Source organism: Gopherus flavomarginatus, chromosome 1 (genome assembly GCF_025201925.1).
Source record: "Gopherus flavomarginatus isolate rGopFla2 chromosome 1, rGopFla2.mat.asm, whole genome shotgun sequence".
NCBI classification, from domain to species: Eukaryota; Metazoa; Chordata; order Testudines; family Testudinidae; genus Gopherus; species Gopherus flavomarginatus.
Window position 1 is genome coordinate 357,370,009 of NC_066617.1, and position 26,212 is coordinate 357,396,220.

A 26,212-nucleotide genomic window follows, 5' to 3' on the forward strand; every position below is an offset into this window, starting at 1 on the left:
ATACTGTGGGAGACCATATTAAAAGCTTTGCTAAAGTCAAGGAATAACACGTCCACTGCTTTCCCTCATCCACAGAGCCAGTTATCTCGTCATAGAAGGCAATTAGGTTAGTCAGGCATGACTTGTCCTTGGTGAATCCATGCTGACTGTTCCTGATCACTTTCCTCTCCTCTAAGTGCTTCAGAATTGATTTCTTGAGGACCTGCTCCATGATTTTTCCAGGGACTGAGGTGAGGCTGACTGGCCTGTAGTTCCTTGGATCTTCCGTCTTCTCTTTTTTAACGATGGGCACTACAGTAGCCTTTTTCCAGTCATCCGGGACCTCCCTCGATCGCCATGAGTTTTCAAAGATAATGGCCAATGGCTCTGCAATCACATCCATCAACTCCTTTAGCACCCTCGGATGCAGAGTATCCGGCCCCATGGACTTGTGCTCGGCCAGCTTTTCTAAATAGTCCGGAAGCACTTCTTTCTCCACAGAGGGCTGGTCACCTCCTCCCCATACTGTGTTGCCCAGTGCAGCAGTCTGGGAGCTGACCTTGTTTGTCAAGACAGAGGCAAAAAAATCATTGCATACATTAGCTTTTTCCACATCCTCTGTCAGTAGGTTGCCTCCTTCATTCCGTAAGGGGCCTACACTTTCCTTGACTTTCTTCTTGTTGCTAACATACCTGAAGAAACCCTTCTTGTTACTCTTAACATCTCTTGCTAGCTGCAACTCCAAGTGTCATTTGGCCTTCGTAATTTCACTCCTGCATGCCTGAGCAATATTTTTATACTCCTCCCAGGTCATTTGTCCAAGCTTCCACTTCTTGTAAGCTTCTTTTTTGCATTTAAGATCAGCAAGAATTTCACTGTTAAGTCAAGCTGGTCGCCTGCCATATTTACTATCTTTTCTACACATCGGGATGTATTTTTCCCACAGCCTCAATAAGGATTCTTTAAAATACAGCCAGCTCCCTGGACTCCTTTCCCCCTCATGTTATTCTCCCAGGGGATCCTGCCCATCAGTTCCCTGAGGCAGTCAATAACTATTCTTGACAAGTGTTTGTCTAACCTGTTCTTAAAAACCTCCACTGACAGAGATTCCACAACCACCCTAGGCAATTTGTTCTAGTGCTTAACTACCCTGATGGTTAGGAATTTTTTTCTAATGTCCAACCTAAACTTGCCTTGCTGTAATTTAAGCCCATTGCTTCTTGTCCTATCCTCAGAGGTTAATGTGAACAATTTTTCACCCTCCTCCTTGTAACAACATTTTATGTACTTGAAAACTGGTATCATGTCACCTCTGTCTTCTCTTCTCCAGACTAAACAAACTGAATTTTTTCAGTCTTCCTCATAGGTCATGTTTTCTAGACCTTTAATCATTTTTGTTGCTCTCTTCTGTCATAATGTTTCTCTCTCCCACTACTATAACCTCCATCTTCTCTGAGTCCAGTTTCAGCCAACTGCTCTTCACCCAGATGCTGGGATAGATGGGAGACTGGGCTGTTAACATCCGATCATAAAGAAATGCAGAGCTTGGTGTTGTCTACATTTTCCTGGCAGGGGGGTCCAGAGGGTCTCCTGAGGTCCCCCAACGGCTTAATATAGACATTGACTATGGTTGAGAGGAGGTTTGGGGCTGGTGGGATTCCAGAGGCGAGGGCAGTGGAACCAGAATAGGGAAATTGGCCATCATGACCCTCCAGATTCATTCCATGAGTAAAGATCGGCACATCTCAGCACTTTCTTCCTATTCACCCATCTCTGAGATGGGACAGCGGTAATTGCTGGTTGACTGTGTCAAATGCCACAGTCGAGATTCAGCAGTGTGATTATGGATGGATGTCCCTTGTCTGTGGATAAGAGGAGGCCATCTATCTTCAATGCAATCAGTATTGTCTCTCTCCCATGTCCTACCCTAAAACCTGACGGGGGCTATGGAATCTAGGACATGGACAATGTATAGGCGGAGTTGAGAGACAGCTCTTCACTAGCTTTGAGCAGTAGCTAGCGAGATTGGTAGCGCAAAGTGATGATTTTTTTATATATTAGCCAGACTGTTGATTTGGCAGGGATGGGGAAGATTTTGCTTTCCAGAGATGTATAAAGGATGCTGTACCTGTATAGGATATATTAGTGGAGAATCTGCTTAAGTCATTAGGCATAGTTATAGCCCCTCTAACTGAACAATGGAACGATATGCCTTTGAATCACTTGTCTCTCTTGCTGGCTGCACACTGATGATGAGCTGTTACAACTCAATAGACTGAAAGCAAACAAACACCACCTGCTGCTAGCCAAAGACATGTTGGATTAAAAGGTACTGTAGCTGTGTAAACAGGTGTGGACTGAGGACAAATTGTTTGCATGCAGTTTGGAGAACTGCCCTTTAGATTATGGGGGGCAGGGTTGGATGGCTCAGGTAACTAGCAGTGATCTATAGTGCCTTTCAGCTCTGGGACAATGGCTGGAACCCAGAGGATGCTGGAAGTGACTGAGAATCGCCATGATCTATTGTAAAAGGAGTTGGTGGCCATAGCCTATGTCCACATGGTAGTAGGATGCTGCACTCTCATTCACCTGCCTGCACTGGTCCATCAGAAAGCCTAAGACCTAACTGGCATTACATTAATAGTAACATCTGCCTGGATTTTCCATGCTCAGTGCTAGCCCCTCCCTTACCCGTCTCTGTCTCTGCTCAGATGTGGTTCCTCTGAGTCAGCGTTAAGGCAAATTAGTGGGAATGGAGTGATTCATTGGGAAGCAGGGGTACTGCCACTGCCTCCATAAGTCGAGGACTTTTCTCTCCAGAGATATCAGTTCCGCATCATCTATGAGCATCCGAAATGTTGTGAACCCACAGGGTAAAAAGTATCCACGTGCAATGAGCCAGCTCAAGACCTATGCCTCATTTAAGCCTTAAAGATATGGGACTTAATTGATGCCTAGATCCTCTGCTGCTCTTCTGCACAGGGGTGAATTTCACCCCGTGTGATCTATGGAAAGAAAGGCTTTATTTCGTTAGGAATTCAGTGGTAGCTCAGCCACAGTTAGGTCAATGTCCCTCTTAAGGCAGGAAGCCTGGCTATAATCAACACTGTTGTTGTGGATGAAAAAACAATAATAGCACTTGATAAAAGCTTCGCTTTGATTGTCTAGAGTAGGCCAAGTCACCAAGGCTGGCATGAAAAAAATAAAAGAAACAAAAGCTGGCTGATAATGTAACAGAGCATTCGCTTATTACAAAGTATTCTGTACAAAGCCAGATGAGCTCCGGACTGAGCCAAAGAACCAATCTCAGATTCCTCTGTGTGAGTCTTGGGGAAATGTTTTCACACACAGCGGCATGGCTTATACAGCTGGAAGAACTGTTCAATAATAATTCTGCTCACTTCTATGGGACCTGGTGTGACAATGCAACATCATGACTCAGCCTCACGTCATCGGAATTCAAGACATCTGAAAGGGCCCTGCTGATCTGATCTGAACTTCCCAACTGGATCAGCGTGAGCTTGGCTTTCCAGTAAAACCATCCGATTAAATTGAGGAAAACTCACACTCAAATGTCTGTGGCCAGAATACACACACAAGTACATCTTGTGCCATACAGTCTTTATCTCTCCTTGCCTAAGCTAGGCCATAGGTCTGTCATGTAATGGCCACCCTGTGTGTAAGAGGAAGGATGGTAAGAGGAAGGATGGTCCAGCAGTTAGGTCATTAGCCTGAGGTTTGGGGAACACAGGTTAAATTCTGTGCTCTGCCATGAACTCCTTGGATGGGTCTCTGTGCCTTCGTTCCCTGTCTGTAAAATGGGATAACATACTGCCCTCCCCCAGTGGGAGCAGTGAGGAAAAAGGCAAGAAAGACTGTGAGGTACTTAGAGGCTATGACGATGCTATCTATGTAAGTAACTTACAAGCCCTGTAGAATGCCCTAGAGGTAGCAAGCTGGCAGAAGCACGGGATGATCTAATAGAGTGGTTCCCAAACTTTTCAGCATCATGCCCCCTTTTTAATTTTCGAGAAACCCTCACGCCCCCAAATCTCTCCTTTACCATCATCCAACCCCGCCGATCTTTGTCCCCTGACCGCCCCCTCCCAGGATCCCCTGCCCCTAACCGCCCCCTCCCAGGACCCCATCCCCTATCCAAGGCAATTATCAAGTGATCCACCTCCTGTCGTCCAGTCCCAGCATCTGTCAGTCAGAGGCTTAGTGGTAAGAGAGTGGCCCATTACAGACAGTTGACAAGAAGGTGTGAGTAACAGTAGGGAGAAATTAGTATTGGGGAAACTAAGTTTAGGTTAGTTAGGTTGTTTCCGCAATACTAACTTCTCTCTTATCATTTCAAAAGTTATTTTTCCTCCCTTGGTATCCCGCTGTTAATTGATTTATCTCGTTAGACTGACCTAACACTTGGTAAAGCAACCCCCATCCTCTCATGTATTTATACCTGCTCCTGTATTTTTCACTTCAGGCATCTGATGAAGTGGGTTCTAGCTCCCAAAAGCTTATGCCCAAATAAATTTGTTAGCCTCTAAGGTGCCAGGTGCTACAAGGACTCCTCGGTTTTTTTTCTAACTCTTAATATATCTTTTTGGAAATGGGGCAACCAGACCGACATACATGTATTCAAGGTGTGGGTGTATCATGGATTTATATAGTGGTATTATAATATTTTCTGACTTCTCTATCCCTTCCCTAATGGTTCTTAACATTATCTTAGCCTTTTTGACTGCTGCTGCACACTGAGTGGATGTTTTCAGAGAACTATCCACGATGACTCTAGGATCTCTTTCTTGAGAAGTAACAGCTAATTTAGACCCCATCATTTTATATGTATAGTTGGGATTATGTTTTCCAATGTGCATTACTTTGCATTTATCAAAATTGAATTGTATCTGCCATTTTGTTGCCCAGTCACCCAGTTTTACCAGCTCCCTTTGTAAATCTTCACAGTCAGCTTTCAACTGACCTATTTTAAGTAATTTTGTATCATCTGCAAACTGTGCCACCTCATTGTTTATCCCTTTTTCCAGATCATTTATCAATTTGTTGAACAGCACTGGTCCCAGCACAGATCCTTGAGGAACCCTGCTATTTATCTCTCTCCATTGTGAAAACTGACCATTTATTCCTATCCTTTGTTTCCTGTCTTTTAACCAGTTACTGATCCATAAGAGAACCTTCTCTCTCATCCCATGACTACTTACTTTGCTTAAGAGACTTTGGTGAGGGAACTTGTCAAAGGCTTTCTGGATGTCCAAGAACGCTATATCCACTGGATCCCCCTTGTCCACGTTTGTTGACCCCCTCATGAATTCTCATAGATTAGTGAGGCATGATTTCCCTTTACAAAAGCTTAACAAAGAGAAGGCTATGGGGTGACTTGATGATAGTCTATAAATATCTCCATGAGGAACAACTATTTAATAATGAGCTCTTCAAAGTTATACCACAGTCCAATGGCTGGAAGTTGAAGCTAGACAAATTCACTGGAAATAAGGTGTACATGTATAACAGTGAGAGTGACTAATCATTGGAGCAACTTGCCAAGGGTCATGATGGATTCTCCATCATGGACTATTTTTAAATCAAGACTGGATGTTCTTCTAAAAGATCTGCTCTAGGAATTGTTTTCAGGAAGTTCCATGGCTTGTATTATACAAGAGGTCAGACTAGGTGATCACAATGGTCCCTTCTGGCCTTGGAATCTATGAGTCTATAATTATTATTTGTATTATGCAGAGTCCCAAATTGAGATCAGGGCCCCATTGTGCTAGGTGCTGTACACCATGAGAGGCAGTCTCTGCCTCACAATGCTTAAACTCTAAACAGCTAAGACAGACAAAAGATGGGAAGGGCACCAGAGAAGCAAAGTGACATGACCAAGGTCACACAGCAGATCAGTGGCAGAGTCAGGGTAGAATTCAGATTTTCCAATTCCCATTCTAGTATCCTATCTAATAGACCACGCTCACTCTACCATTCAGACTGAGCTGCTGTCTTCCTCGTGCTGTGCCTGGCTGAGTTTATGAGGCAGGCGTTACATATCCGCACCCCTCACAAGGGCCTTAAGATGATACCCAAATTTACTCAGCACTTTGCTGTGTTCTTATACAGCTCCCTTAGGCCAGAGAACTCAGATACCTAGAGGCTTGCCTCAAATTACTAATGGCCCCATCATCAGCTAAGGTAAATGGATGTCATCTCAGTGGAGCTATCTGATTTACACCAGCGCAGGATCTGGCCCTGAAGCTTGGTAAACTAAACACCAACAACAAACCTATTACTAAGTTGTACTTGGTCAGGTCTGTTTTCACAAAGTGGTGCTGCAGTGACCTCACTGACAGTAAGAGAAAAGGCTTTGTCTTCAGTGAAATTCACCACTGTCTGTTTCTTTTGGTTTCCAAAGAATAATCCTGCCAGGACTGTGGAATCAGTGCCAGATTGTGAAGAGATTGAGTGTAGTCTGATAACGCATGGATACTAATGCAGTGAATAATAGAAAAGTTTCCAGACTATACAGGTTATACATCCAATACACAGACGCTTTGCACAATATGACAAACCTCAGGCTGGTTTAGCCTGAATTTCTGTGTCAGTTTCAGAAAAGTTTAGATAACACAACAGACTGAGACTAGACTTGGTTGCTGAAACAACACAGACCTTCAGGCCTGTCACTGGTACACTGATTAATGTTCAAATGCAAAGCTATGAATGCAGCCAGTATCTTACCCTCCATAACCCAATGAAATCTCTCTCAAAACTGCCCTTCACTTCCATGATAAAGGCTCCTGTTCTTTACGGCCTGCGGCACACCCATGTGTAGTCATGCCCTGTGTAATTGTGGTATATAGGAAATTTTCCTATGGTGCTGCTGCCCAAGGCTCCAAGCAGCTGTGGCAATGAAGGACAATCCCATTGTGATGTTACGAGCACACACGGTGCTGTGACCAAATTGCATTGTGATGGTGTTTGGCAACATTGTAGAGGATGTTTTATAGGCCAGGGCATGGATTTGTGGGTTCATATCTCAGCTCTGCCCCCGACTCCTAGTGTGTTCATGTCCAAATCCATACTGCAATCCTCCCAACTCTGCTATAATTGGCTCCCAACAGTGAAAGCACCTCTCCAGACTGGCTGACACCCGGGCCTTTGTTGTGCTGAACCTCTGTTTATTATTATTGGTATTCCAGGAGGTCCTTGAGGCTCCAAGCAAGCTCAGAGCCTCAATGCACGTGGCACTGTACAAACACATAGTAAGAGAGAGTCCCTGTCCTGTAGAGCTTATAGTCTAAATAGACAAGCCTGAGAAAGGGTAGGAGACAAGAATGATCATTCTCCTCATTTTACAGATGGGGAACTGAGACACAGAAAAGTCCAAGTGACTTGCCCAAAGTCACTCAGGGAGCCTGTGGCAGTTCTGGGAATCGACCCCAGTCACTGCCTTAGCTATGTCTCCTCCAGTGAGACTTTACTTTATAGTGTTCCACACCAAGGGTGGAGGGGAGGCTCACCTTTCTTTTCTCCCCTTTAACTACATCCACACCCTCCAAGGAGCGACCTTTCCTCTGGAGAAGTGGCCTTACCCTGTTCCTTTTGGAGTGTGGCAGGTCAGAGTCCCTAGAAGGCAGTAGGAGCAGCTCTGGAGGATTGACTGCCTTGCCTTTGCCCCTGGAGCTGTGTTTCCCCACCTCTCACCTTCCCAGACGGAGCTGGAAATCTGGGAAGCCGTTTCCACATTCCCTGTGCTGTACCACTGACCCACTGCCTCCTCGTGAGACTGCGGACGGTCTCGGACTCCTCAACTCCTCCCCCCACCCCAAGATAGGCCATTCAGCATCCCATTAGATGTGTTAAGGCTCTTCCAGCACATCACTGGAGTGTGAATTCCTCTGGCAGGGGAAACACAATCAGTTCTGCTCTCTGCCAAGCTGCTAGGCCAATGACTGTGGGCTGAATGTGTTTAATGGGGTGTTAGTCCCTTTATGTGAAAGGGTTTGTCACAGACACAGGATGAAAATGGGGAGGGGGTATTGGTGGCAGCTGCTGCAAAGGAGATTCATGCAGACACAAAACCATTTACGTGCACATTAACTATGGAGCAGGGGGGCAGCACTCATGGTGAAAGCAGGCGGGATTTGGAGCCCCATTTCTTTCTCTTCACTGTAGTCTGCTCATATAGACCTGGGACTGTAGGGCCTGATTCTCCTCCCACCTATGCTAGGTTTTCCACTGGTTATCAGTCTATTAATGTCAGTGGAGTTGGTCCTGATTTTACACTGGTATAAGATCAGACTCCAGCCCAGGGCATCTAGAGGTTGGAAATGACTTTACTAGGCCATACTAGGTCCATCTCCTTGCCAGTTCCCTATAGGCTGTTTTATTCCTCCTTTTATAGGATTCATTACATGCTGACAATGTGCTCAGCTCCCTATGAGACACGAACTTCAAGAGGGTCCTCAGACACATACACACAAGGTGTGCTGCATTATGAAATCCATTGCCCGACAAAAGGGTGCAGGGGCCAAGGTGCCAGAACTGATTTAAAAGGTGCTGACATCCGATTCCCAAGACGTACATGGGCAGTGGTTCTGTTATGCAGCTGCTAATCAAGTCCAGCAGAGTGGTTGGGACACCAGCACCCTTTAAGGCTTTCATAGCACGATTCAGTCAACCGAATCTAACCCAGCCTTAAGCATGACATACGCCACAGGCAGCGGCTTCCTGTCATACTGTATCTCCGACAACAAGCGGAGGGCCAAAATGGCATCTAATGTGGACTTGTTCCTCGTAAAGCCTGACTACTGGGGGCGATGCTTCCAATGTAGCAGGGGCTCCAAACACGTCAGCAGAACATGCACAAACCCCTTCCCTGGCATGGACAACAAGGAGATTGGCCTGTAGCTCTTACGTTCACCACACCACGTCTTTCCCTTCTAAATGATATCACAATACCATCCTTCTAGGTGGTTGGCAAGGTTCCAGTTCTCCACACCAGCCGAAAGATGGCCAGAAGTGACTCTGCTACTGCTTGCGCTAAAACAAAAAGGGGTGGGTGGGAACCAACTACAAAACTCCCACTGATTTTGATAGGGCCAGGATTATCCTTAAATCCCTTAGTTGCCTGCTGCAGCAGAATCATACACCTCTTATGTGCACCAACCACCGGGGGGACAAAGGCCCATGCCCTAATCCAGGGGTGGCCAACCTGAGCCTGAGAAAGAGCCAGAATTTACCAATGTACATTGCCAAAGAGCCACAGTAATACGTCAGCAGCCCCCCGTCAGCTCTTTCGCTCCTCCCCCCCAGTGCCACCCACCCACCGGCAGCCCCACCGATCAGTGCCTCCCCCTCTCTCCCCGCACCTCTCGATCAGCTGTTTTGTGGCATGCAGGAGGCTCTGGGGAGGAGGGGGAGGAGCGAGGGTACAGCAGGCTAAGGGGAGGGGGCGGGAAGGGGTGGAGTGGGGGCAGGGCCTGCGGCACAGCCAGGGTTGAGCAGTGAGCAGCCCCCGGCACATTGGAAAGTTGGTGCCTAATAGTTCCAGCCCTGGAGTCGATGCCTGTACAAGGAGCCACATATTAACGTCTGAAGAGCCACATGTGGTTCTGGAGCCACAGATTGGCCACCCCTGCTCTAGTCCTAAAGTGGGTTACACTGCCAGTGGTACGGGCAGGCAGGACACTCAAGCCCTGAATGCAGCGAAGGCCATGCTGGCAATTCTGATGACCACGTGTATGGGTGGAAACAGTGCCTGGATCAGGCGGACCCGTTCATCTAACTATGTTCTGCCCCCTAAGCAGAGCACATGCTCTCCTCTCTGCTCCAGTTTGTTTCCCTGTAATGGCCATAGCCATGGCCTTCTTATCAGCCATTGCTGTGACTGAATAATTATCAGTGAATTCCTTGCCTCACCAGTAAAAGGCAGTTTGAATGCCCTGCTTAGATGCTATCAGCATCTCTTTGCTGCAGTTTCCCCCTTCATGTCAGCTAGGATACGGGCAGGGAAGGCAATGTACTACACTGCATGTGCCAGGGCAAGCTATTACCTACCTCCAGTTCACAATGGGAAGTGTACACTTGCATTAACCCCTCCATCACTAAGGATAAGTGTGCTTCAGCTGGCTCCTCCTGCCGCCCTTGCCCATACCCTCATCACAAACACCCTGATTCTCTCCTAAACTGCCTATCCAAGAGACGCACCCTCTCCTGCAAACATTCTTTCCTGGGCCACTGTCTCCTTCCTCTTAGCCTCCAAGTATCTGCTTCTTGCACCCACTCTTGATGGATATCTTCCTACAGAATCAAGCTCCACCTCCCTACTTCCCTGTTGCACAGTTCACAATCTGATTTTCTGGTTGGTAACAGGTCACATGGGGAGCACACCAAGGAGGTCCCTGGCAGAGAGGAGGCCAGATTCTTGACACAGTCTACTTACTCCCTACCAGGAATCTTCCTCGTTCACTCAGTCAAGCATGCCTCATAAAAATCTTTTCCTGTCTGTGGATAAAGCACCCCCCAGCCTTGTGCACTCAGCCCATAAAACCAACAGAGCTTCTACTTGCTGAGGATCTGGCCTCAAACCCATAAAACAGCCAGTTTCCAAGTATCATCCATCTGGAAACTGGACAGTTCTCTGAGGGATAACATGTCCTTGCTCTATTAAGAGGTTCAGTAGAATCCTCTTATAATAGGCACAGATGGGTCTTCATGTAACAATTAAGTAATCGTCCCGATGATCAGAGGCTGAGATGAATACATTGTGCTGGGAGGTCTTTGTTATTTTTTTCTTTTTTCAGGAATTGCCTTGAAAAGAAGTAAGGTATGAGGAATCAAAATATTTTAAAATGATCTAAAGGCCATTAAACAGCCATAATTTAGTAGAGGAGATGCCTGATATGAACAAAGGACCACACAGTGGAAGTTTATACCACACAAACATCATTTTATAGCTGTTAAGCTACTGGCCCTACTTCACCATTTAAAAACAAAACAAAACAGCTATTGAACAAATTTAACCCTTGGATCAAGCTACATGGGAGTGAAATGAGTGGCTCTGGTATAGCTAGGGAAATACAAGTACGCAAAGGTTTCACACACACTGGAAATAGAGAGGACCAGAAATAAGCAAAAACTGGAAACTGAAAACCACACTGGGAACAGGGAATGTTTTTAGTGAGAGACAGTGTGGGCCAGTGGCGAGAGCACAAAACTGGGATTTTAAAGGGCTGCATTCTTTTCCTGGCTCTTCCAGTGACCTGCTGTGTTCCCATCTTTTATGCTCTATAGGTGTTTATACTGCACTCATTGCTGTAGTATCTGAGCTCATTCCAGTCATGCGTTGAGCAATGTGACAATGACTCTGTCACCTGTCATTTGTTCTCTCATCCTCTCTCCTGGATGTTGTTTTGGTAGGGACTTGTGTTTAAATGTACATGTTGCTATGTATCCATATGAGAGAAGACAAGGTCAAAGAGGCACACCTTGGACTTGGAGCAAAAAGTAGCGCAGGTGGGGAAGGTCCTTAGCTTGTGGGGGAATTTGGTCCACAGTTACAGACGGTCCCCTGAAGAAGCTCTAGCTCCTGCACAGATGAGCTTTATTCTTATCGTAGAGTGTCACAACCCAGAGGTCTTGAACACAGCCATGGGCCCAGCCCCATTCCAATCCGCCGCCCTCCTAGCAATACTTAGCTGAGACCCAGGAAGCCCAGCCCCAGTGTGAGGCTCCGCCCCTGAGGTCTGATTGGCAGAGGCCCAGAGTGGCCCATTGGCCCTACTGAAACCAGCAGCAGGAAAAGTGAACAACTGGGCTTCACTCTGTTGTGGAGTGTTTGCATGCGTCTTGTGCTTCCTGCTCCACCTGCTATCTGCTACCTGCTCCCGCTTCCCTGGTTTGAATTCCTGGCATTTTGACCCAGATAGACTTCTGGTTCCCCAGTTTGTCTCCAGCCTCGGACCCCCTGGTACCCTGACCCATCCTCTCTCTAGTTCCTATCTCCGGTTTCTCTCCTGCTATCCCAACCCAGCTGACTCTTGACTCCTGTCCTGTCACTGAGGACTCTGGCTCTGAATACTAGGTCTAGCCACCCATGACCTGGCTGTGACAGAGTTCCATTGTACCAGAGAGGCCAAGTTGTCAACCTGGTCTTTATCCTAGAGCTTTGGGCAAGTCACTTCATCCCACTCTTTCCCTTCCCATCTCTCCCAGACACTATGAAGTTGGGGTGCTCTAAGAAAACCTAAGGTAACTAAATCTGAATGGTAATAACCTCCAGCCCCATGAAACAACCGGATAAATTCACCGCTCAGCACACTGGGCCAAACCCATAAAGGCAGCATATGATACTGCTCTATATCACTTCAGAGAGGCTTCGTTCAAGCAGGCTACATTACAACAGTGAAATACTCAAAGCAAAGGCCCTCTCCTAGAAAACACAGTCTGAATGATCACATGGTGGAAATAGATACTGAAGCCACAAGGCACAAGGGAAACTCAAGAGATAACTTTGTAAAGAATGTAATGGGGGAGAAATTGAAACAGACGTTCATTGACTTTGTTGTACAAAATTCAAAGAAGTAGGAGAAAGATCCCTCTTCCGCCTATCAGAAAGACAGGCAGGCAGAAAAACTGCATCACCTCTGCCAGCTATGAACACTTCACTCACGATGGACACAATGGGCAAAATTCAGAGTCCAAGGGCTTGATCCAGCTCCATTGAAGTTAATGGAAAAACTCACCCCCAAGTTCAAAGGGAATTAAATCAAGCCTGAAATAAACATAAAGGAACCTCACTTGCATCCCCTCTGCATTTGGCCCATTATCCATCTAGCCTGATCCCGTTAAGCCAATGGAATGGCTCCCATTGACATTCAGTGGGGTTTAGATCAGACTCTAAAGTATCAAAGCCTTTGCTTTTATGTATCAGAGGGGTAGCTGTGTTAGTCTGGATCTGTAAAAGCAGCAAAGAATCCTGTGGCACCTTATAGACTAACAGACGTTTTGGAGCATGAGCTTTCGTGGGTGAATACCCACTTCATCAGATCATGCATCTGAGGAAGTGGGTATTCACCCACGAAAGCTCATGCTCCAAAACGTCTGTTAGTCTATAAGGTGCCACAGGATTCTTTGCTGCTTTTGCTTTTATGATACTTCAATGCAGGCATCATTTCCCCTTCCAAGGACAAGTGACACAAGGCATTAGTTCCCACTAGACCTGTAAAATCTGATAAATTGCTCTTTAGCTGGTGGGGACACAATGTAACTTAAAGGAATTTGACTAGGAGTGTAGTACTAGGAGTGTAGTAGCCATGGTGATGAGCATTATGAATGCTGAGCTAGATTAGGTTACACAGAAATTGCAAACTGCCCCTTCTGTAAAAATATCAACAGACATGAAGAGGAGCTCTATGTAAGCACAAAAGCTTGTCTCTTTCACCAACAGTGGTTGGTCTGATAAAAGATAGTACCTCACCCACCTTGTCTCTCTAATATCCTGGAACTGATGTGGCTACAACAACACTACAGTAAACTGATTTGTAAGGAAATCAATGAAATTCACATGCAGGAGCATGTTCTCTTTGTATGAGTAGATACCAGGTTTTACCAACAATCTGAGGTTGTGTTCAAATTGACTACAGGGGGCTTTGAATGGGTTTGTCCGTTGATAAGATACAGAACAAAGTAGTGCAGAAGATGTAATGGGTTTGATGTCAGTGATGATGAGAAAGTCTCTTTCTAGTGCTGCCGTATCTCATGCTAGTTGGTGTTTTTAATTAAAGACTCAGCTCCTGGAGTCAGATGATTATGTGAGAACCTCACCTTTCTTCTTCTTCAAGAACCCCAAATGTACTGGATGTTTTTCAAATCTTTTAAAAAAGAATGTCATGGTTTGAGGGGGCTGACTCATGATTTTTGAAAGCTTAGGGTACACCTGGATTCTAGACTTAGCTCTGCTGCAGGCACCTTGCCTCTCTCTTCTGTTTCTCCACGTACTACACGGGGATAATAATGTCCCAGTATAGTGGTGTGAGACCTATGGCTCTTCAGTGCTAAGTATTATTACCCGGAAGCTAACGGTGGTTCTCTTCATGGAGCTAAGCTAAAGGGGTAAATGTTTGCAAGTACAGAAAGCTGTTGTGAAGGACAGTAGTGTGTGGTTTTGTTATTGTAGAACCACAGAAATAGGAGATAAAAAAAGAGCTATTAGTTTTTTTTCTGTAATGGTTGCAGATGGGGCGTGCACACACACCTCTATATATTTAGTTCCTCTAATAGCAGTCATGGCAAAGCAAAGGTTGTGGTTGTTTCCCAAGCTGAATTGAAATCTGAAAGCCAGCCCGGCAAGTTGTATTGCTGAACAATTCATTGCTCCACTGCATTTGTAAGATTGTACTGTGCCTGGTTTCCTGGCATCGACAGCCAGTTTGAGAATTAGCGCAAAACTAATTAGATTACACATCTTGGAGAAGCAAACAAAGGCTATTTATAAGGCTTTATAAGAAGAAAAGTGGAAATCTGATTGTTCAGAGAAATGACTGCAGAGGTTTTTCTTTCTTAATTGGGTCACTGAATTCTCACAGAGCTAGTCTAAATACCAGAACAGGCCTTCCAGAATGCACTACAACAGTGACCAGAGTGAAGTGGACACAATAAGTACTATTCTGAGATGCACAGTGTGTACGTGCACCACTGTCCTCTACTGGATGAAATCAGCACTGCTGAGTCCTGTACTGCTATAATAGCTAAGGAAGATCCTCCTTGCTTCTCATAGACAAGGTCAGAAGGGACCATTATGATCATCTAGTCTGACCTCTGCCCAATGCAGGCCACAGAATCTCACCCACCCACTCCTGTATCACACCTGTGTTCGAGCCACTTAAGTCCTCAAATCATGGTTTAAAGACCTCAAGGGTGCAGAGAATCCTCCAGCAAGTGACCTGTGCCCCATGCTGCAGAGGAAGGCTGGAGAAGAAAATCTGAATTCTATACCAGCTGATGCTATCAGTTTTTAAGTCATTGCATGATAAGGGCTGGCTCAAGGTACATCTCCTGTAACTGACATCATCTCCAGTATACTGAGTAATGTTTTTGCCTTATTATTAATTATGATTATTTATTTATAGCTACAGTACAATCATTATTCATGATTCATTACCAACAAAGACAAGACTAGATCCCTGGCCTGAATTGCTTCCAATATAAGTGACATGGACACAACTTTCTTGTCAGTGGGGTGTTGATAAATGAAAGCTGATGTAATTCAAGTGTGAAGTATTATTATTTATTATGAGTACACAGCCATGTAGGGTTGTGGCCATAGTTTCCTTTTTCTGGGATAACACGACAGCTGCCAAAGCAAATACCATTCCAGACTGGTTTTCAATGTCTCTCTCCTGTTTTCTCAAGCTGCTGTACCAGTTCTGCCCTGGCAGTATTTAGGGTCCAGCATGATTAGGTTCCTCTGCCGTTCTAAGACAGACAGAATGTATACAACCTAGTGCCTGCCCTCCAATTAAAACTTCTGCACACTATAGTCACCCTCATCATTAATATGGCTACATAGCCTACTACAGGTCCCAGCAAGTGATGTTCCATCTCAATAGGTCACTCAGACCAGAAGCATTGCATGATCAGAGCTGTAGTTTCCATCCCTGTATTAAAGATTATGGTGGCTGCAATCTTCTCCATGTTATGGAAATTTGGTTCAACCTTTGGGCTCCTGGCAAGCCACCAAAGCGTCCCTCGGACAAGTTTTGGGTACCGAGGAGATCAAATTTATTTGAAACCTTTAGAGCCAGATTCTGCCACCCATTACACATGGTAATTAATATCTTACCTCAGGCCCCGGGCTAGGCCCTTGATGCTGAAGGACTTAGTTCAGTCTGTGCAGATGATGCATTGTGTCTGCAGCATGGCCAATCCCAAGCATTCAAAAATCATGAGATTGGCTTAAAATTATGTGTTTTTTTAAATAATAAATTTGGGATTCTTTTTATTTGCCTGTTGGTTTCTGAGCCACTAAGACTCACATTTTCAAGCTTTTCTCCATAACCATGAGGGCTAAAAATTAACTTTTTTAAAAATGAGAGCTGAGATTACCATGACTCCAAGAGCACTCCAAGAGCTGGGGCTTTTAAAAAGGCACCAAATATCACAAAGCAGCACGGGGCTATCCAGAATGCATGTGGTCATAGGCTCTCTTATGTGTGCGCGCCTACATTTTTTTCTTTTAGCCTGTTAAACAAAATATTTTGGGTGAGTTTGTGTTCACTGCCTGTGGTTTTTATAGATAAAACTGACATTTATTCAACAAAAAAGCATGTGAACCTCAGGAACAAAATGAAAACAGTTCTACTTAGCTTGGCAAATGGTCAGCGAGCTATCTGCAATAAACCATTTATCAACAAATGCAGCTTTGTCAATGCAATGCAAGTTTGACACCGAGTTTATCTCTCACAAACACATTTGTTCTCCTTCATGCATGTACGATGTAAATGGTTTTAATGTAACTGATTGAAGAGGAAGGGATAGATCTTCAGGTGGTGTAAACTCACAGAGTTCCAATGACGTCAAGGGAGCTGCATCAGTTTATACCAGTCAAGAATCTGGCCCTGCATTTTCCTACACGCACGGATACTAACAGAGACAGGTGTCAGATGTGTACCTGCAGAGGAAGAACACACTCAGAAATCTTTATTAAACCTTTGTTACAAAACAGAATTCACAGCTGGTTAAGTCTCTGAAGCTCCCAAGGAAGCATGGTCCCAAACTAGGACCATGGATCCAAACACCCCTGAACCTTAGGGAAGTTCAGACTTAGAGCCTGGATCCTCTCCTGCACCACAATCCACTCAGTGTAAGAGAGGGGGCAGGGGACCATCACTCAGCTGGTTATAGCTCCCTGATTTTCTGGGACAATCCACACAAGTCCCAGGCTAGGTTACGGCAGTCTATGACCTACTCTAACCTATGTCAGGGGGCAACGGTCTAGCTGGAGATGCTGAAGCATACCATGCGTTAATCAGATACATGCCCCCCTCCTCAATATGCCCATGCACTGGAGCTGGCTGAGAGCTCCCCCCATGCAACAAAAGTTCTCGGCTGTCCAGATCCAGCCAGAGCAGCACAAAGGGTTCAGAGCAGGGGAGAGAAGCCTGACCGAGATCTGAACTCCACAGCTGGATCGCATGTCTGTAATATACTAAATCAAAACCCTCCATCTGCCCTGCATCTGGAGTCTAACATTGCAGCTTGGGCCCAATTCTGCTTCCAAGCATGGTGATTACACACAGGGGCCAGATCCTGAATGGTGCTGAGCATCTACCAGTGCTGATTGACTCCTTGAGAGCTGAGTTCACCACGTTGTAAGATCATAATATACAATCTTGAGGAGCCAGAAATCAATTATTTCCTCTCCTGAAGTGCTTTCCATACTGTTGTGCCATTTTATAATAGCAACAGAATACAGATGTATGTGGGGATAGCACTGGACAAACTTCAGAAGGTCTCTCTCTGGATGAAATCTATGTGTTATGTAGGTCAGACTAGAGGATCACAATCATCCTATCTGGGTTTAAATTCTGTTAATCATAATATTTAGCACTTATTTTGTGTGTTCAAAGTGACATACAAACATGAGCAAATCCACCTTCCCAGAACTCCTGTGAGCTGGATAAAGCAGGATTATTATTCGCCTCACATAGAATGGGAAAACTGAGGCACAGAGCAGGTAAGTGACCTGCCCAAGACCACAGAGGGAATCTGTCACAATCAGGATTTGGACTTAGGAGTCCTCAAACTGAGCTGCAGCCATGAGATCACTCTGCTTCTTGTGGATTTTATTTAGCTCGGATGAGCACTCGGTGCTTAAAGGACCTCTGTACAAACCTACAGTGTCTGCAAAATTGGGTTGGAAATGGATGAGCTCTTGCTGGGCTGAGGGACTTCCATACCACATCCCCATAAAGACTATTGTTTAGAGCCCCAATTTAGCCCTATTAGAAAATGCTAAATATAAGTAATCCTGCTAGGCATCCCTCAAGCCCAGGCAACAGGCTGAACACCGGTCTCTTCTGAGCATGTTTCACAAGATTGCTTCAGAGCTAACGTGACAGCCCAGTTTTGTTTTGAGTTTTTTAAATTCCAGCTCAGGTCACAGATTAATTCCTGCTCTCTGCCTCCAGCAGCTGGGCCAATATGCATTCTGCGAACACATGTGCTTCTTGGCAAAAGGCATATGATCTGAAAACCAGCCCTTCAAGCATGTCTCACTCAGCCAGCACTTTCCTACGTACAAAACAGGTGTTTGCTTATGGGAGGAAAATATTGGGGGCACCAAAACGTTCATTACATGAGCAATCGGGGAGTCATGAGTCACATTTATTTTCCAGTTTGCCTAGGGCACCATAAACCCCCAGAGGCTGTTCACGGGGGTAGCCTTGACAGGGATGGTTCTTTGAGACCAAATAACATTTTCTTTGCTACGGAATTTGATATATTTCAGGAAACGGAAGATTTTGCAAACAAGTGAAGCTTGGATTCTCCACAGATCTTCCTGGCACGATTCCCAATATTAAAAAACAGCAGCTTCACATTGGCTTTGTTTGCCTCTCAAATACTGCATTTAAACACGCATGGGATAGGCAGCTCTCTGACACATACCCTGCTACTGTAAAGCCTCGATAGAACGCCTCTCGGGGATGTCTAGGAAAGGCAGCCTCCCTGGGGCATTGTGTCCAAAGTGGATGCGGTGCTTTTGCATTACTGAAATGTATTTCATTGTGATGATTGCTGCTAACATCTTCCTGCAGGTCACACTCTCAGTGCCAAGTGATTACGTTGCAATCACAGGGTGTGAGTGCAGCTTGTGTAGATCTAGCTAGTGTGGGCAGTGGAGCAGTGCAGCCATGGTACGCTGGTACCACAGACTTCAGTGCAGGCTAGCACCAAGTAACTACCTAGGGTTCATGATTGCAGTGTAGACATACTCAGAGAGAGACAAGACATTCATGGGACACTCAGCTGAATATAGCAGTGTGATCAAGGACTTCCTAAATTCTAGTCCTGACTTGGAAACTTTCCGTGGTCTTCGGCAAGTCACTTGGGGCCCCTTTGTGTGATGTGGTAGGCAGGACCTCTCAGGATCAACCCATAACCACTCTGTCAGATAACTTACGTCTCCCAGTTCATTCAGACTGCCTGCCCAATGCTGCCATATATTCCCCGGTGCAGTTTTAAGTGATTTGTGTAATGGGGAATGCTGGCCAGTGGGGATCTCTGTATTTTCAGAGAGGTAAGACTGTTTATCTTTGGTCCTCAGGCATGGAAGAAACGTTGGTTCATCTTGCGCAGTGGTCGGATGAGCGGTGACCCGGATGTCCTGGAGTACTACAAGAATGACCACTCCAAGAAGCCTCTGCGTGTGATCAACCTCAACTTCTGTGAGCAGGTGGATGCAGGGCTGACCTTCAACAAGAAGGAGCTGCAAGACAGCTACGTCTTCGACATCAAGACCAGCGACAGGACTTTCTACCTGGTAGCCGAGACGGAGGAGGACATGAACAAGTGGGTTCGCAGTATCTGCCAGATCTGTGGCTTCAACCAGTCTGAGGAGAATGCAGGTACAGTGAGAGTTATGTCTGGAATATGAAACATGGCCTCACGTGTCAGACTGTGCTCTAGAAAGGAGGCTAGACCCCAACTCTTCCCCTTGGGAATCCAGCTTCTCTGTTAGATTGGAGTGTGAGTTAGAGGGCTTGAGCCCTGTTTCTGTTCCCACTGATGTCAATGGGAGCAGGAATGGGCCTTTTAATTTCTAAATGGGAAGTTTTCTCCAGTGTTTCCCACCCAGGAGTTCCAGATTCCTCCCAGCCTTCCAGCACTTCTCTGACTTCCACAGCATGGCAGCAGGCTCTGATCCTGCCTGCTCCCTCATTAATTCTCACTGTAGCTTTCTGTCTTCCATCCTTTCCCCAACACGGAAGCTCGCTCAGCTTGCCATTTCCAGGAGCTGATGTTGATCATTTCTTCAGTGGCATAGTAATGGATGGTCTTGTAGTTAAAGGCACTGACTTGGGATTCTTGAGATTGAAGTGCTCTGCCACAGGCTTCCTGGGTGACCTTAGGTGAGTCACTGAATCACTCTCCATGCTTCAGTTCCCCATCAGAGAGGCACTTCCATACCAAGGTGATGAGTGACCTTATAAAACCATAGATAGCTAGGATGTAATGGAGAGCATGGTTTTGAGATGTCAGGGAGGTTTAATGGGCTAAGTCAGATGAGATGTAACGTACAGATAGTTCAGAATGGCATGCAGTAGAGCACACCATTCATAAGATTTTTTCTTTCCCATCTTTTTACCTCTCTGTCCAAGGTTTGGACCTTCTCAGGTATATTTTCTACATCCCCAGTTGTTGTCAGCAGTCTCTTCAAGGGCTTTGGGCGTTGGCAGTGGGACACCCTCTCCTTCAAAGGTTTCGTTTAGCTGATTGACATGGGTGGGATCAAATGGAGGAGACAGGCTAATGGGGGAAGATTCTAGAAGAAACATTGTATCCTGGCCACATCACAGAACCACCTCTGCAGTTGGCAGGCTTAGCCAAGGAGTGATTGGGTCAAGAGGAATCAGTTACCTATCCATCCCTAAACATGGTCCCTGTTGGACCCAGGTGAGACACTGGCAGCAGTTCTGATGGTGTTCTGTGTAATAGGAGTCACATTTGATTCACCAGCACTAAAGGCATCCTCAGCTGCACACAATACTTTTGTTTTCTGGTTTGTGCCGGTGTTGCCCAGAGGGTCTACACAGACCGGCAGTGACAGCACAGCCCCTGTCAGTGCTCCCCCATGCTCTGGCTGAGCAGGGATGTTTCTTTTCAATGTCACACCATACAACATTTGTAGCGTGGTGAAAAGATGCCACAAAGCCCTTCAGGTTCCCATACAATGCAGGCAGCTAAAAGGGCTGTGGAAGAAAGGCAGTGCCGTCTGGAAAGGGGCACAGGCTGAGATACTTAGGCAGCAGGGGGATCCTGCAAGTGTCTCCCAATTCCATTATTCTTTCTAATATCTGCTGGTATCCCCAGAGTTGCGAATGCCTTTTGGGTACATATGTAACCCTGACCTAAGGAAATTTGGGGAGCCCTAATATAACAATCAACTTCTGACCCATGTCTTGGGGTGCAGTGGCAACCAGGACTACACCAACTGAACAAGGGAGCATCAGGCAAGGTCGAACTTTCAGAATCAATGCTGCCTTGAGCCTACTGCCAGTGAATATAGATTAAGGATGGCATAATATGTCCATCAAAACCTCCCTATCGCAGGTCCCCAAACTGTGAGGTGTGCCCCCTGGGGGGCACAGAGGAATATTCAGGGAGCGCAGCAGGGCCCGAGCCAGCCCCCGCGGGGGGGAGGGGAGGGGAGGGGAGGAAGAAAGCACCACTCAGCCTCAGCGGCAGCCCTGGCCCCAGCCATGGTGCCACTCCTGGCCCCAGCCGCACCACCAGACTCGGCCCCCAGCTGTGACTCTGCTCCCAGCCGCAGCCCCGGCCCCAGCTGCAGCTCCACTCCCAGCCCCAGACCTGCTCCCAGCTATGGCCCCAGTTTCAGCTCCCAGGTGGGGCACAGGGATAAGGGGAGGGTGCAGCAAGAAAAGTTTGGGGACCACTTCCCTATCACGATGTCACAGATCTGCAGGATTGGTGCTATGCCCCAGTTCTAAACAGTCTCTTGGAGGTACCCCAAGAGTGGCAGACCCCCCAGGGATCCCACTCTTCCTTCAGTGTAGGTCCCGCAGCCTCACCACCTCCTCGTCTCAAGCCTCTGGGCCCCAGCATGCCTGCTTCACACCGTGAATTCTGCCCCACGAGTTCAACTGAGCTAGACGCCTGGCAGAGATGTGTCCACTCCTCAGGGACTAATGCACCTCAGCGAGCATTTGCACTGACACCTAAGCAACATTTTCGAAACAGAGTAGGATTTATTAGTCAACTGGCCCACAGCACTGGAAGCCCTTAGGTTAGCACAGAGACATCGAGATTAAAGCATAGGCCATTCTGGTCAAGCCAAAGCAATTCACCAGCCAAACTGAGGTGAACTCCATGTCAGGCTCTCTCTCTGACCTCCTTAGTCAGTCCCAGGAGACAGCCACCAGCCTCATTCAGAAACCAACTCTTTATTCCTTGCCGGTCACCTCTAGTGCTTTGTGTTCTCCAGGCAGGGCCATGCTGAGTTCACAACCCCAGCTGAGAGGTGAGGAAAAGCCCTTTCCTCTGGGTCACTGATTGCTAGGTGTGTCAATGTTTTGGCCATTGTGGTTTTCCATGGTCTTCTCGCATTTTCCATTGCTATGGGTTGGCCTCAGCCAGTCCTCTTACTGACCCATCAGTCTGCTGAGACAGCTGGGTGACACACACGCACCTTATAGCCATGGCTATATCGATGCACTTGTGTCGCTGTAAGCTCTGTATTGTAGCTGCTCTAAGCCGACAGGACAGAGCTCTCCCGTCCATAGGCACTGACTTCCCCTCTTTCACGTGGGTGCTCGACCCCGCTCTGCCCCTGCCCCCTCCACCCCTTCCAGGAGGCCCTGCCCCAGCCCAGCCTCCTCCCCTGAGCACACCCTGTTCCTGCTCCTCCCCCTCCCTCCCGGAGCATGCTAACACTGCCAAACAGCTGTTTGGCAGTGGCCGGGCGGGCAACACTGGGAGGTAGGCAGAGGATCAGGGATGCAGCGCGCCTAGCGGGGGAGGATGAGGTGGGGTAGGCAAGCTTGACTGCCAGTGGGTGCAGAGCACCTACTAATTTTTCCCCATGGGTGCTGTAGCCCCAAAACACCCATGGAGTTGATGCCTATGCTCCCGTCAACTTAATTAATCCACCCCCAATGAGCGGCGGTAGCTAGGTCAATGAGAGAACCTCTCCCACCAGTATAGCGCTGTCCACACTGGCACTTAGGTCGGAGTGACTTATGTTGCTCAGGGGGGTGGCTTAGTCACACCCCTGAGTGACGTAAGTTATACCGACATATGTGGTAGTGTAGACATGCCCTATGTCTCTTGGTCTGCCCTGAGAGCAGACTTAATCCTGTTTCCTCCCAGGTAGAAATGCGAAGTATAGGGGGAAACTGAGGTACACAGACTTCATAAAAATATTACCAAAATTTTCCATTTCTTCACACAGGAATCATGAAACCACCACCTTATCCTCTTTTAAATCCTCCTTAAAACCTACCTCTTTTGTGATGCCTACAGTATCACTCCCTTATGGCATTATGTACGCAAGTGGTGAGCTGAGACCACTGTTTTCTGTTACACTCTGTTTGATTATTACCTCATCCTTTCAGCCACACCCCCCCCCGACCCCATTTGTCCTTTCTTTCCACCTGATGCATCCTATCTGATACACAGATTGTAAGCTCTCCAGAGCAAGGACTATCTTCTTTGCTACATGTCTAGCATGAGGAGGCCCTGATGGTTGCTTGGGCTTCACAGATGCTATCGTAATAATGCAACCAATAATAGTAACTGACTTTAATTCATTTTGGTCAATAATGGAGCAGCTGCAATCTGCACAAACTAAACCCTGCCGAAAGGTTGTCAGGCAGGATAGCAAACAAAGCGTCACAAGAGCAGAAACCCAACCTTCAGCGGCTGACGCATGAAACAGGACGTCACCTTGGCAATGATTTTGTATGAGTAGTATAAAGAACCCTTGATAATCTTGCAAACATAAATTTACAAAGAAAGTTCAGGCTAAATAAATTTCATTCCGATCTGATGATAATTTCATGGCCATCAGGATTCAGTTTAACAGCAGACACCATTTTCAAGAGCTAGAGCACACCCAGTCACAGCAGTTGCTGTTTTGCTTGCATTAAACTGGAAGAAATTTTATTGCAGACAGATTTTTTCTATTTAGCAAAACAAGCCAGAGATAGCAGAATCAATACTGGACTTAAGCAAAATATAAGTCTGGATATCATCAACCTCATAGTGAAAAACAAGCCTGTGCTTACGAATAAACTCACCCCCAAGGAAGCACAAGGATTGTTAAACTGCAGAGGTCCAGAAGTAGGTCCTTGAAGGACCCTGGCATGACATCAGCCAAGAGGAACAAAAATCCCTTCTTGATACAAAATAGCTGTTGGTGAATCCTGTAGGAAAAGAAGCCATTGAATGCAGTGCCAGCCTGCCAAGCACAATTTCCGAGTCAGCCTTAAAAAGGGTTCTGATGGTCTGCAATGTCAAACTCAGCAGACACATCCCAAGGCGTTAGAAGAAATGTTCAAATTCAGATTGCATCATGGAATTATTCAGAGCTTTCACTAAAGCTGCATTGGTGCTTGTAACTGGGCAGACTCACCCCCACAGCACCTCCTACTGGTTGCCCTCAGGAATTAGCTCAAACTCCAGTTCAGAGCACCCTCTGCGGGCCAGTGATCTGCCTTATTCTCAGCTACTGGCCCCGTGTTCCTCCCTGGACCCTGGTGCCCCTTTTACATGGGGTTCTGCCCCCTGGCAGTGACCCCCTTCTCTTTGAGATTTCCCCCTCCTGGGAACCCCCCACCCGCTATCCCCACTTTGCTTCAGTATTGGCTACTGCCAGTCATTGTCTAGTTACACGCCCTGGGGAAGACTGCAGTATCAGCCACTCATCATCAGCAAAGGGGTTTGGACCTGCTGCCTTGGCCTACCCCTGGGTTGCACCCTACAACTCCAGTACCTCCTGGCCTAATCCTAAGCCGCAGCCTGGGGCTTTCCAGGCAGGAGCTCCCCAGCTCCACTGCCTTTCCCCAGCCCTGCTCCACACTAGGTACCTTGTCTGGTTTCTCAGCAGCTAGGCCCTTCTCCCTCTACAGGCAGAGGGAGACTGTCCCTGCTCCTGGCTTCTCTACCTTATATAAGGGCCTGTTGCTCAGTTTGGGGCATGGCCCCAGCGGCTGCCACTTCCCCCAATCAGCCCAGCCTAAAAGGCTGCTTTCTCTGGCCTTAGCCCCTTATCCAGGGCTATTTTAACCCCTTCAGGGCCAGAGCAGAGATCCACTCTGCTACAGTGCTATTAAAAAAAAAAAACAAAACCAAAACAGACTGCACCTGGTAATCACCACACCCGCTAACTGAAAGCCAGTGCACAATGATCCCCGGGCTATTTGGAGCCAAGTTCTGGTTTTGAGCTCTCCCATTTCTGCCCATGCACCTGGGCCCCTCTCTCAAGAAGAACACAGAATTTGCATCGCAGTAGGTCACTGAATGCAATGTGACACTGTGATGTGCAATTCCGGTCTCAGCCTGATTAATCCATCCTAGAGCACAATCAAACCCATACCAAATTTACCCTACTTTATGATGAGTCAACATACAGTGAGAATCCATATTGTACTGTTCCCGTGACAGCAGGTATTTAGCGGGAGGAAGACAGTACAGTTCTATTTTTGCTACACTCACTCTGTGTAGCACATTAGCTCCATTTGTTGCAGCAGGGTACAGAGAGGTCATGGGACTTACCAAAGGCCACAGAACAAGTCTGATCCCAACTGGAAATAACTCAGGTCTCCTGGTTCCCAACCTTATGTCCCATCCAGTGGAACAAACAGCCTTCCCTGACTACACCTCTGCCACCTGCTCCATCTCTGCTACAGACCCTGATCTATGTAGCTTTAAAAGTAAGCTGAGATCCTCCTCTGGGCTCAGTCAGTGCTCACTGATACAGAACAAGTCCTGATCATTAATCCGGTCGACCAGCAGCAGAGCTCTGGGAGATGGTGAGTAAATCACAATTCAATGGGTGGGAATGTTAGCTAGTGGTTACATCACAGCGCTGGGAGTGTCCTGAGTCTCTTCCACTTCTTTAACGCACTCAGTGACATTGGGCAGGTCATCTGACCTCTCTGGCACTCAGTTTGACACACTCGTGACATTATTACCTGTTCTGCCATAGGACCCCGGGAGACTTTCCCTAACCTAGGTCAAAATCCTTTCACCAGATCTCAAGCTGGTGTAAAGAGGTATAGCCAAAGGCCAAGACACTGGAGCTTTGCTGATTTTTGCCAGCTGCTTATCTGGTCCAATGGGGCTTAACTTAGGGTCCTCAGGGTCTTGCAATAATTTGCACACACACCAAGATACTTAAAGTACAGTTCCCCCTTGTGGGGTCTTACTTATTAAGTCTGTTCTAAATGCAGACAGGTTGGCCCCTCAAACCCAGACACTTCCTCTC

The 26,212-nt window shown here is 46.8% G+C and overlaps 1 protein-coding gene across 3 annotated transcripts in view; it reads left to right on the plus strand.

Moving 5' to 3' along the window:
* The window catches only part of GAB2 (GRB2 associated binding protein 2), a 186,642-nt gene that overhangs the window by 90,837 nt on the left and 69,593 nt on the right, over window positions 1–26,212 (plus strand). For all 3 annotated transcript variants that reach the window (XM_050941159.1, XM_050941176.1, XM_050941168.1), the window contains exon 2: window positions 19,313–19,613. In XM_050941159.1, the coding sequence (XP_050797116.1) occupies window positions 19,313–19,613 (301 nt within the window). The remainder of the gene's footprint in view (window positions 1–19,312; window positions 19,614–26,212) is intronic.